This window comes from Podarcis muralis, chromosome 13 (genome assembly GCF_964188315.1).
Source record: "Podarcis muralis chromosome 13, rPodMur119.hap1.1, whole genome shotgun sequence".
Taxonomy (NCBI): domain Eukaryota; kingdom Metazoa; phylum Chordata; class Lepidosauria; order Squamata; family Lacertidae; genus Podarcis; species Podarcis muralis.
The window spans coordinates 22295673-22308599 of record NC_135667.1 but is presented as its reverse complement, the minus strand read 5'-3'; the positions used below and the strand labels follow the sequence as shown (position 1 = coordinate 22308599).

General features: G+C 44.6%; 1 protein-coding gene across 1 annotated transcript; it reads right to left on the bottom strand.

Moving 5' to 3' along the window:
- Positions 1-219: 219 nt before the first annotated feature.
- On the bottom strand, positions 220-11103 carry LOC114583183 (vomeronasal type-2 receptor 26-like). The gene is made up of 6 exons (XM_077918160.1): positions 10992-11103; positions 8873-9067; positions 7233-8077; positions 3179-3406; positions 2382-2508; positions 220-1121 (listed from the first exon to the last, which is right to left on the bottom strand). The coding sequence occupies exons 1-6, from the start codon at positions 11101-11103 to the stop codon at positions 220-222; spliced, it is 2409 nt and encodes an 802-aa protein (XP_077774286.1).
- Positions 11104-12927: the final 1824 nt, after the last annotated feature.

Sequence of the window (12927 nt, the reverse complement as noted above, 5' to 3'; positions counted from 1 at the left end):
AAGAACTTCACTAGATTGAATATCTTTCATGTTTACCTCTTTGTGGGCATGTGCTGTATTGTTTTCAGTAATTATGGTTCTAAGTAAAGAAAATGTGTTCATTGTTTGTCATGTTTTATTCTACCTAATCCCAAAGATTTCACATAGTCAGAGGTTTCAGTCACACACAGTAAGCTCCACACTGCAGACTATAGCTAAATGCACAGACATTTCAGTTATTCAAGTTTTCCTTCTTATTAGTTGTTCCTTGTTATTCAATTCGGGCCTGAGCATAATGATGTAACATTTTGGTGCAAAAATGCAACCCAGCAAACCAGCACTAGAGGCCAAGATAGAGAAAATCTCCACTGCAACCATGTACTTTCCCTTGGAGCTCAGGTAGGATGGAATAAAAGACAGCCAAACACTGCAAAAGACCAACATGCTGAAAGTGATGAACTTGGCTTCATTGAAAGTGCCAGGTAACTTCCTGGCAAAGAAAGCCACAGCAAAGCTGACAATGGCCAGAAAGCCGAGGTAGCTCAACACACAGTAAAACATAATTACAGACCCCTCGTTACACTCCAGTACAATTTCCTCAGCAAATGAGTGAATGTTGGTGTCTGGGAATGGGGGAAAGGTTACCAACCAAACAGTACAAATTCCGTTTTGGGCAAGGAAGCAAGGTAACATAATGGAATTGGTCAGTCTTCTCCCCACCCACTTCCTCATTCGAGATCCTGGCTTGGTGGCCATGAAAGCCAGAATCACTGTGATAGTTTTTGCCAACACACAAGAAACAGCCACCGAGAAGATGATACCAAAAGCAGTTTGTCGAAAGAGACATGTCACCTTCCCAGGTTGGCCAATAAATAGCAAAGCACACAGGAAACAGAGCAGAAGGGAGATGAGGAGAGTGTAGGTAAGGTCCCGGTTGTTGGCTTTGATGATGGGAGTGTTGTGGTGCCTCACAAACATTCCTAGCACCATAATGGTGACCAAAGATAGGGCAGAAGCCAAACAGGATAGACTGATCCCCAAAGGTTCTTCGAAAGACAAGAAGGTTATAGCCTTGGGAATGCATGCATCTTGGTTTTTGTTTGGATAGTCTTCTTTGCTACATTCACAGCAGTCATTCTGGTCTGAAAAAAAAAGGGGTCTTAAGCTTAAAAAGTCATGAACTGCACCAACACATTGATGCTCTGAAGTGTCTGTTCTCCATTGTTTTAGAGTTTTACTGTTTATAGTAGCAAATTTACAGTGGTTTTGAGGATTCAGAAGAGCTCCATATTTGTTGCTTATTTGGGTTGTCTTTGGAGAAGTTTGCAATTTGTTCCTTGAGGAAATGAACTCAATATATTTAAAATAATTCACATACCCTTTTCATAGTATTGAAAGTATCCCAGAGTTCTGGGCATATAAAACAAAATAAAAATTATATATTATATTATAGTATGCCAGAGATCTGAGGCCATATCACAAATAGCACTGTGGCAAGTTCATGGTTTCACACACAAAAAAGTTTGAGTTATGAAGCAAGGACTTATTGATGTGTCTTTAAAAAAACATTCAGGAAATTTCAAATGGATAGCATGCTCCCATTGACTCTTTTATGGTGCTGTACCAACAGAATACCTATTTAGCAAGAACATCAGATATCATCCCAATTTAAAGGAAGTTTGTCATGCCAAGCCAATTGGGTGTTTTGGGCTTTTTTATAAATAGAAATTGAGTAAGCATCCAATGTATGTAGAACTGAACTTGACTTAATACACACTCCTAAATAAATATTCCTAAATAAAAGTCTAAGCAGGAATTGAACATGATCTGTTGATGGAAATAGAATAGATGGGAAAGTATTAGAATTTTTTTTAAAAAGTATTTTATTGTGAACTGTAAAAGAGGGAGGGGAAAGTAGCATTTTGAAAGGGGGGTGGAAAGTCAATTTTATAAATTGTGTTAAATTTGAATAAATTTGTTATTAATCTGTTAAAAATTTGGAAAATTAATAGAAATGAATTGGTGAAATAAGTAATGGGCCAGACAGGCTCAGAGGAGGAGCCTACCCCCTAGCCACAGTCTGTCTGCTTGGAATTGATACACAGGGGGAAGCTAGTGGAGCAAGGCGGTGCCAGTGGTCAGTTTCAGCAATGGCTCCAGCTGAATGGGATGGGGCAGAGGAACTCTGCTGTGTTGTTACTTTCTCTAAATAAAAGCTAATTGCACTTCATGCCTCATGTTCTTTCCTGCCCTGTAGATGATCTGTGCTTGCCTGAAAGCTCCTTGACATATATCCAGAAGTGGCTTTAACATCATGTTAAAGCTCAAGTATAATGTGAAATGGAGCAGTTAGACAAACATTTTGAAAATGGAATAGTTCAACTATACAAAATATTACTTACCCCTTTGTTCTGAAATCTTCCCTTCTGGACATGGGATGCAATCATAGCAGCAAAATGGCTCTCCCTCCTTCATTTTCTTTCTAAAGCCAGGATTGCAATGCTCAGTGCATAAAGAAAGAGGCTGGACCTATTTCATACAGGAAATGACAGGATATTAATCTTGAGAACAATAACATTGGAATCTTAACGATATGAGGGCTTTTATATGATATTGAAGCAGCATGGGAACTACTCTTTTAAGGTTTCATCTTATGCTGCTGTGCTAAACTTGGAAATGCTGGGAGGTTGATGGGGAGAAGAATAGGCATGTTCCAGACCCAACTGCTTTGTGCTTCAAGATGGATGCTTAATGTAGGATGGGTACTCATCATGAGAACCTAGGAATAGTTCTGCCACATCAGGGCCCTCTAGAGCAGCATTGCCTTCTCACAGTGACCATGATAGCTGCTTTCTATCTCTACTGCCTCTGAATGCCAGTTACTGGGAATCCCAAGTGACGTTGGGCTGGTAACAGGATGGTGGACTACATGTGCCATTGGCCTGATTCAGCAGGCTCTTTTAAAGTTTTTTTTTTATTATTGCTGACCAAATGCCTATGGAAAGCCCAGAAGCAGGACCCGAATGCACCAACACTCTCTACTCATGGACCTCCAGTGATGGTGAATGTTGGAAGGTTCAGGACCCAGACTTCCACAGGAGGCAGTGATGGCTACCAACTCAGATAGCTTTGGAAAAGGACAGGACATCAGTGGTCACTCAAAACTGAAATATTTTCCAAACACAAAATTGGATCCTACCTGATTAAACCACTTGTGCCATGTTATCACATCCTCACTGATGCTGAATGCTTTTTCTGGAGGACCCTGGGGATCTATCTTCCCCACCTTCACTCTATGAAAGGTTTGGTTTGGGGAGATAATCCAGTTGATAATATCAAATCCAGCCACCAACTCCCCATTGTGGTCAAAGGAGATCTTATCCCCAGCACTGTTGTTAAAGTGGATACCTTTCAGAAAATGATGCAGCTTGATTCAAACAGAAAAGGGAAAAGCTTAGAATAATTGGCAGTTTCATGGAATCTTTAGCCCCAATTACTTGGATTTTTCTTCAGAAAGGGAGGCACATTTGTTCCAGGTGGTTCTTGGTTATGTGGACATCTCCAGACATACATTCTTCACACAAAGACTAAGTACTGAGCTACTCTGCAAACCCTTGCTTCCATGTTGCCAAACCTAGAGGCAAGAATACCTAAATTGGACTTTTGAGACTGATATCTCTGCCAACTACTTAATGAGCAAATGTTTACAGCAGCAGCATCAAGGCTTTTCAGTGTATGCAAGAGAGCATGAATGAATTCTTCCAAATATTTTTTGAATCCTGAAAATGAGGCGTCAAACAAATGTAGGTTAAAATATTCAGAGTGTACAGTCCTGTGGCTTTCTGAACAGATAAACGGCACTCTACAAACAAAAACCAAATAAATACCCCTACTTTATGCACTTCCTGGTGTGGTGTGCTCAGTGACGGGTCAAGGGAAAGTGCTTTGAAGCAGTGGAACACACCTGATCACAGTTAACGGGAACCAGGTGAGAGTGAGGCCGATGCTGACTCCCCAGGAAAGGTTTGAGAGGAGTTCTCAAACCGAAGGGCACTGAGTGTATGGAAAGGGGTTTCTCATGGTTTTGGCACTATTTAAGTGGGAAAAGATGGGAGAACCTCAGCGCAAAAAAGGGGGGCATTCCCGACTGTGAAACGCCTCAGGACCCAAGCAAAACAGCATCAGGTCTCTCTGAAATTAAGACTAGGATATGAAAATCTATGCTTCCCAAGGAAATTACCAGTTCATAGCTAACAGAAGAGGGAAGTAAGTGACTTTATATTTACGTTAAAAACAGAAGAGCAAGGCAGAGAGATCCACCTCTGCGCAGCTTTTTTTTAAAAATATTTATTGTGGTTTTACAAAAAGAAAACATAGGTTTACAAAATAGAGAGAATTTTAACAAAGATTAACAAACTAAAAACACACATAGAAAAACAAAAGAATAAAAAAGATACAAAATACAAAAAGCAAATAGCTGAAAAAAAGAAATTTAAAAAGAAAATATATCCATTTTTCAATATCTTTGGGCTCATTTACTTGTTTCCTTGACCTCCTCACACCTCCCCTTTTTGTATTCCCATTTACAAAAGCATTTCAGCAAATCCTTACCCTCTTTCATTTGTCTTTACTCTATATCTTAGCTTATTATAACTGTATATTTTCATCCATTATCCATCCATATTTGCATGTTCTTATTAAACTTGTAGCCAATACCACTTATTTTCAATCCAACATCATTTTAACATTCATTAAATTTGCCTCTGCGCAGCTTTTAATATTGTGACTGAAAAGCTTTACGAAAAGGAATACATCAACAAGAAGCAAAAAGCATATCAAGCAACCCCGGTAGTGGCGAGAATAACATCAAATATAAACTTACATGTGAGCAGTCCGATGTGGAAAGAGAAAGTAAAGGAGGAATAGGAGAAGCAATGAGAGAAAAGTGGAAAGTTAGACAGAGAGCCAGTGTGAAAGTAAACCTTCACGCAGAAACTAACGGCTGGGGAGCCTCTCTGAGGCTTTGAACAGCAGAGGGAGGTGCGTGGGGAGTCGTGGGAGCAGTGGCAGACAATGGAGGAGAGGGAGGAACAGGACGACAAGGGATATGGAGAAAGATTGGGCTACATACAAACAGAAGAAGAACATGGTCAATTAAAATTAAAAGCCTTTGAGGAAATTAAACAACATTTTATTGGCTGTCTGCAATACCATCAATTAAATGATATATTTAATTAGGATAAAAAAATGGATTTGGAAAAGAAGAATCCAAATTACAAAACACAAAGAAAGTATTATAAAAAAAACTTATAATCTGTTGTTAGAATGGGAATTAAAGGATGAGGAAGTAAAGGGGGTGATGGTCAGGGGGGCCCAGGATATTGGATATACCATTCAGATGGAGCAATGGGAAAAATTGTGGAAGCAAGACTAGAGAAAACCTGATGAAGATGATGTACAGATGATATATGACTCTCGTCAGACTAGCCAAAATATACATATTAAAATCAAATAAGTGTTGGAGATGTCATGAGGTAGAAGAAACAGTGTATCATGCATGGTGGGGATGTGGGAAAATGAAAAAATTCTGGAGCAATATTCATGAATAATTAAAAAAGATATTTAAAACATCATTTGAGAAAAAGCCAGAAGCATTTCTATTAGGCTTAGTTTCAAAGGACATCCCTGCTGCCTGATTACTAATACCTAAAAATTGGAAAGGTGACAAGTTTTCATCAGTAGCAGAGTGGCAATACAAGCTTTGTGAATTAATTGAATTGGCCAAAATGACAACAGCTATTAGATTCCAATCAAATCAGAAATTAAGAATAGAATGGGAATGTATGACAAAACATTGTTCCAAAACAAATTCATTGATATGCATTGTCTGAAGTTCATAAAGTTAAGGTTAAAAGATGAAAAGGGATTAATGGGGAATATGTAAATAACTTTCTTTAACACAATATTAAAGGAATGAAAAACAATGGAAGCTGAGCACGGGTGGAGGGAAGTCGCAATGGTACTAATATGAAAAATAGATAGATTTATATATAGATAGAAATAGATGCAGGTTTTGGTGTCCTCGGGTGTCTTCCCGTGTAAAAGTTGGGGTGTCTAGGCGACGTTTCGACGAGGTCTCACTCGTCATCTTCACGAGACCTCGTCGAAACGTCGCCTAGACACCCCAACTTTTACACGGGAAGACACCCGAGGACACCAAAACCTGCATTCCTGTACCCGTGAAAATCTACGAAAACAAATAGAAATAGATATATATAGTCTGGATTGCAAAGAATGATTAAAGATGTAATTGAATGTAATATTGCAAAATAAAATGGAAAAAAGAAAAGAAATACTCCTACTTTATTGTAGTGGTTTGCAGTTACTCGTGCGTAAGCCGACCCCGTTTGGGTGCTTGGTTGCCTGGTTAAACCCTTCGGACTGCACAGCCCATCTCCGCGTGGCTGCCTCAGTCACTGGCAGAATCTGTCTGTGGGCGTTTCTTAAACCTCTGCCAGCATAAAAAGCTGTTTGACACCTAATCGTCTCCGCCTCTCATTGCGTGGGAGTCTCCTGCGCAGGGTGGGCGTGGGTAGCGGAGTGCCTGGGCTCTCTTCACTGACTTCCAGGGAAGAATCCCGGAGCCCTTCCACCTCCTCTTCCCATTGCTCTGGACTCTTGGTGTTACGCGTATTTCCTTCCCCTTCCACCAAGCTGAGTCTCCCCCTTGTGCTAGGACCTTCACCTGCAGAATCGGAGACCCTCTCCTTCTCCCGTGTCTCTGATGTCAGTTCCCTGACATCCACCTCCCCCCCAGGGCCCCCTTCACTCCCCGTTCGACCTGTGGGCTCTATCTCTTCCTCTTCTCTGGTCGGTGAGACAGGAAAACCCCGGAAGGAGCTGTCCTCCTCCTCCGTGGGTGCGAAAACCTCTTCCCACCTGCCAAGGTTCCCACCCATGGGGTGACCCTCCCAGTCCTATTCTTCCTCGAATTCTGAAAACCCTTCGAAACTCTCTTCGTCATCTGTGGTGCCAAATTGTTCCTCCCAGAATCTCTCTAAGGGCTTGGGCTTATCCGGGAACCGGCGGTGGAACACTTCCACCATATGCTCGTCACCAACTGCTCCCGCTGGCACCCACGTGTTTTCCGACAAGGGCTCTCCTTCCCACGCCACCAAGTACTCCACTTGCCGACCTCTCCACCTTGAATCAACTATTTCCGCGGCCGAGTTTTGGTGTTCCCTTTCTTCTACCTGTGGTTGTGGCATGACTTCTACTTCCCGCCCCACGAACTCCCGCCCCTCTCTGTGTGGTGAGAGCAAGGATCTGTGGAACACAGGATGTATTTTCATACTGTCGGGCAACCTGAGTTTGAACGCCACGGGGTTTATCTGTTGTGTAACTTCAAATGGCCCCAGCCGTCTAGGCTGCAACTTCTTGCACCCTCCTTTAAAGGGTAACCCTTGAGTGGATAGCCACACTCGATCCCCCACCCGTATGGTTTCCCCTTCCCTGCGGTGCTTATCTGCTTGCTTCTTGTAATTCACCTTGGCCCTCTCTAGGTTCATCTTAAGTTGTTGGTGTATAGCTTCCATTTCTTCCACAAACTGTTCAGCAGCAGGCACACTCCAGCTTTGTTCCTCACTACCCAGAAATGCCCGGGGATGACACCCATAGTTGGCCATAAACGGACTCATTCCCGTGGACACATGTTCAGCGTTATTGTACGCAAATTCCGCTAACGCTAGTTTCTCTACCCAATCATTCTGCCTCTCGCTTAGGTAGCAGCGCAAGTATTGCTGGAGTATGCTGTTTGCCCTTTCTGCTTGCCCATTGGTTTCTGGGTGTCTCGCTGTCGAGAAACTCACCTCGACTTGCAGCAGACTCATGAGCTTCCTCCAGAACCGGGAAGTAAATTGTTTTCCACGGTCGGAGAGAACCCTCAAGGGGGCGCCATGCAACCTAAAAATGTGCTCTACAAACAACCGTGCCGTTTCTTTTGCCGTCACCGCGTGTGAGCAGGCTATGAAATGGCACATTTTGGTTAGCAAGTCGACTACCACCATTACTGCTGTTTTCCCCCTTGATTTGGGCAAATCTGTCATAAAATCAATAGACACCACCTCCCAGGGTTTGTTTGGTGTGGGTAAGGGTTCCAGTAAACCCGCTGGTACCGTACGTTCCCCTTTGGCCCTTTGGCAGCGGTCGCACCCTCGTACATATTCTCGTACATCTTCCCTCACCCTTGGCCACCAGAATTGTCTGGTCACCAACATCATAGTTTTGTGTTGTCCAAAGTGTCCCGCTGTGGGGGTGTCATGTAGTTGTTTGAGTACCCTTCTTCTTAGAACTTCCCCCGGTACGTACATTGCCCCCCTATAGTACAACACCCCTTCCTTCTCTTCAAACCCCTCTGGTGCTCCCCTCCCATTTTGGAGTTCCCTGATTTTTGTTCGGGCGAATTCATCGTTCCTAGTGAGCCCTGCCAGTTCTCTCGTGCCCACTAGAGTTCCCCCACACACCCATCGGTCCTCAGGTATGACGTGTCGTGTCTCCGGCGGCCCCTCTCCTTCGAAGTACTCTGGTTTTCGCGAAAGAGCATCTGCTCTCACGTTTTGCTCTCCTGGCACATACCGGATTTCAAAAGAAAACTTGGAGAATTCCTGCGCCCAGCGAATCTGTCTCTGGTTGAGCACTCGTGCTGTCCTCCAGCATTCCAAGTTCTTGTGATCTGTACAAACCTGGATCTTGCGCTGCACCCCAATCAGCAGATGGCGCCACCGACGAAAGGCAGCGTAGATTGCGAGCAGTTCTCGGTCGTACACGGTGTAGTTTTGTTCCGACTTGCTCAGCTTCCTCGAGAAAAAGGCACACGGTTTCCATTCTTGCTTGCCCAATCCTGGCTGCAAAAGAACAGCCCCGATGGCTCTGTCTGATGCGTCTGTCTCCAACCTCAGTGGTTTCTCCAAATCCACGTGTAATAGTTGCTCTTCCGACGCGAACGCCTTCTTCAAGCTTTCAAAGGACCGCTGGGCTTCCTCCGTCCACCCAAACTTCTTTTTACTACTGAGACAGTCCGTGATTGGTGCTGTCAAGTGGACAAAGTTCTTGATGAACTTCCTGTAGAAGTTGCTGAAACCTAGGAACCTCTGCACGTCTTTCCGTGTCTTGGGGGGTTTCCACTCCAATACTGCTTGCACCTTGCTTGGGTCCATCGCTAAGCCTTTGTCAGACAACTTGTACCCCAGGAACTCCACCTCTCGGGCATGAAACTGACATTTCTCTAGCTTGACCCACAACTGGTGTTTCTGCAATCGTTGTAGCACTTCCCTGACATCTCGCATGTGTTGCTCCTCGTTTTCCAAATAAATCAAGACGTCGTCCAGGAAGGCTACACAGTTCTTGTAAAGCAGAGACCCTAACACGTGGTGCATGAAACCTTGAAAACATGCGGAGCCTGACTGTAATCCAAAAGGCATAACTAGATATTCAAAGGCCCCCAGGGGTGTGAACATGGTGGTCTTCCATTCATCCCCCTCCCTCATCCTGATCAAGTTGTAAGCCCCCCTTAGATCGAGTTTGGTGAAAATCTTTCCCTTCCTCACTCTCGTCAGAATGTCGTCAATTCTGGGCATAGGGAAAGTCACGGGTTCCGACACCAAATTGACTGCCCGAAAGTCCACTACGAGCCTGGGCTTATCGTGTCCTTTTTGTCCACAAAAACTACTGGACTGCCCCCCACTGCCTTTGATTCTCTTATAAATCCTCTCTTTAGGTTCTTGTCGATAAATTCCTGTAACTCCTTCATCTCCCTGTCTGACATGGCATACAGCTTACCCACCGGCAGCTGCGCCCCTGGGAGCAAATTGATTTGGCAGTCAAACGGCCTGTGGGGTGGCAGCCTATCTGCCTCTTTCTCACTAAAAACCTCCTTCAGATCAGCATATTGTGGCGGCACCTCCCCTCTCCGTTCCACTGCCATACTTGCCACTCTGGCTACCCTCATCCTTGGTGTTTCCCCTCCTAGGCAGTGCTGCAGGCAGTAGTCTGACCCAAAGCTGACTGTCCTCTGGTACCACGCCACCACAGGATCATGTTGCGCTAGCCAGCTCATGCCTAATATTATTGGGGGACCCGCTAATGAGGCAACATGAAAGGTGATCGTCTCTGAGTGCCTAGACACTCTCATTCTCATCGGTGGGGTCTGGTGGGTCACTTCCCCCCCAATCAGTTCCCTCCCATCAATTGTGGTAACTGCAAGGGGGACATCCAAAGGTAGCAAGTGAAGCTGATGCTCTAAGGCAAAGTCCTTGCTGAAAAAGTTGCATGAACTCCCCGAGTCCAGCATTCCCTGCACCTTGACTGGGTGCCCATTCGGGAGTTCTAGCACCACCTCTATGGCAATAGCTGCTCTTGGAGAATCTGGTTTGGGCACGTTCACTGGTTGTTGGCTTGGCTGCTGTGCCCGCTGATTGGCAGCCAAGCGTTTCCGTTTCCCTGCTCCTGGGTCGGTTGCTCCTCCTCCTCGCCCCCTACGGCCCCCATCATTCCTTGCCAGGCCTTTCTTTGTGGGCAGACTCTGGCAAAATGTCCTGGCCGCTGGCAAAGGAAACATTTCTTGGTCGTTTTTACATCCTTTCCCTCCCTTTTGCGACCCTCGCTGGAGTTTGAAACCTCCTGGGCGCGCGCACCACCTATTTCCATTGGCTCCACCGGCGGGGAAGGCTGCCTTGGTATTTTAGGAATGCGGTAGTCATGACAACGCTGCTCTCTCCCTTCCCGCCTCTCTTGAGCCCGCGCTTCCTGCCTTACACCAATCGCAAGGGCAGCTTTGGTCAGCAGGTCCATAGACTGTGGGCGGGGCGCGCGCGAAAGCTCATCTTTGACCGTTGGTGACAACCCTTCCTCAAATAACATTTGTATGGGTTCCGAGTCCAGCTGCCACCCCAGACGGTGAACTATCATTGCAAAACGTGACCAATAGTCTCTAACTGACCCGTCTCCCTGCTTACAGTTCATCAGTTCTCTTTTGGTCACACTTTGTTGCACATCACTCGAGAACATTGCGTCCATTGCCTGGAAGAATTTCGGGAGATCCTCCATGGCATCATTTTGCGTCGCCATAAGCGGCCTGATCCACTCTCTAGCCCCATCCTGCAGGTGCCCCACAATATAAGCAACCCGCGCTGCGTCATTTTCAAAATCGTTCTGCTGCAGCTTCAAGGCATATTCTATTTATGTTCTAAACGCCCCATAATCTTGAGGCTTCCCCCCAAACTTGTGCACCAGTCCCGGTACCTTCCTTGCTATGGGGGTGGGTTTCCCCTGAGCATCTAGAGACCGTTGTTCGTCTAGCCTCGCTGTCAGGATGGGTATATGCTCTTCCAAGTCGCGGTTTCTCTCCTCCAGCGATTGGCTTCCAGCCACCTCTTTCATGGCTGCGACTTCTCCGGTCTTACTCATGATGCCGCCTGCTTGTTGCGCACGAGCAACTTTCGAGGACAGACAGATTGCTGTAGTGGTTTGGAGTTACTCGTGCGTAAGCCGACCCCGTTTGGGTGCTTGGTTGCCTGGTTAAACCCTTCGGACTGCACAGCCCATCTCCGCGTGGCTGCCTCAGTCACTGGCAGAATCTGTCTGTGGGCGTTTCTTAAACCTCTGCCAGCATAAAAGCTGTTTGACACCTAATCGTCTCCGCCTCTCATTGCGTGGGAGTCTCCTGCGCAGGGTGGGCGTGGGTAGCGGAGTGCCTGGGCTCTCTTCACTGACTTCCAGGGAAGAATCCCGGAGCCCTTCCACCTCCTCTTCCCATTGCTCTCCTGGACTCTTGGAGTTACGCGTATTTCCTTCCCCTTTCACCAAGCTGAGTCTCCCCCTTGTGCTAGGACCTTCACCTGCAGAATCGGAGACCCTCTCCTTCTCCCGTGCCTCTGATGTCAGTTCCCTGGCATTTATGCTTTTATCTTTGCTAATTCATTCAATTTTCAGTTAATAGACGTATAAAACAGATCCTGAGATATTTTTAAGAATTGCCTTATGTTCATCCTTCCTTCTGAAAATAAGTAAAACTTATATATAATATATGACTTCATATAGTTAATAGTTGGAAATTAATTCCTAAAGTAAGAATTTAGATGGAAGATTTGCTAGTTTGCTAGAGATGCCTTTGAAAATATTATGTCTATATAACCATTCAGAGTTTGAAATTGTACATACTAATTTACTATAGCTTTTAATAAAAGGGAGTAAGAGAATGCATAATATATCCATCTATGAAATGGTTTCTTTGATTCTTAGAGACCCGTGTCTTCCTTGAGGGATCTAAGAAATATATTGTGAATTCATTATTAGCAGCTTTTGATTTATTTTTTAAAAAAACAAGTGTTTCTGATTTATACACACACACACACAGAGACACATTTCAGATTTTGTCCTTTTTGTCAGTTGATCATAATAAACACCAGATTAAGTGGTTAAGATATATAAACATGTTCAGTGGCTGGAAGCAACATTCACTTTTTCTGAACTGATGCATTTTCAGAGCCACACCTTTCCCATAGCTGTTTTGAAATAAATCTTAAAAAAATACAGGTAAGCTAATTACAAATCTTCAGTGCCATGTCTAAGTCCTAAGAAAAGAAGCAAATGCAACAATTTCTTCTCAATTAACAGGATTTTCAAATAATTAAAAGAGTCTGAGTGCTTATGTGCTGAACACATTTTCCAACCTATGGCCTTCATGACCATTTACGGCTTAGCATTTTCTCAAAACCTCTTCTACATTGTTGGTCAAACTATGTATTGTAGCTCGAAGCTGCATTGAAGTGAACTGATATTGTCTGTAGCAGTATCTCATATTAAGATAAAGGTACCCCTGCCCATACGGGCCAGTCGTGTCCGACTCTAGGGTTGTGCGCCTATCTCACTTAAGAGGCCGGGGGCCAGCGC

Excerpts from the sequence above, each read along its gene's own strand:
- LOC114583183 (XM_077918160.1), bottom strand. The coding sequence starts at position 11,103 with ATGGCGACGCAAAATGATGCCATGGAGGATCTCCCGAAATTCTTCCAG. Across the intron at positions 8,078-8,872 it reads TCTTTTGCAGCCAGGATTGG|ATTTGCCCAAATCAAGGGGG; the intron begins GCAAGCAAGAAT and ends ATTTTATGACAG. Across the intron at positions 2,509-3,178 it reads GGCACAAGTGGTTTAATCAG|GTCCAGCCTCTTTCTTTATG; the intron begins GTAGGATCCAAT and ends TGTATGAAATAG.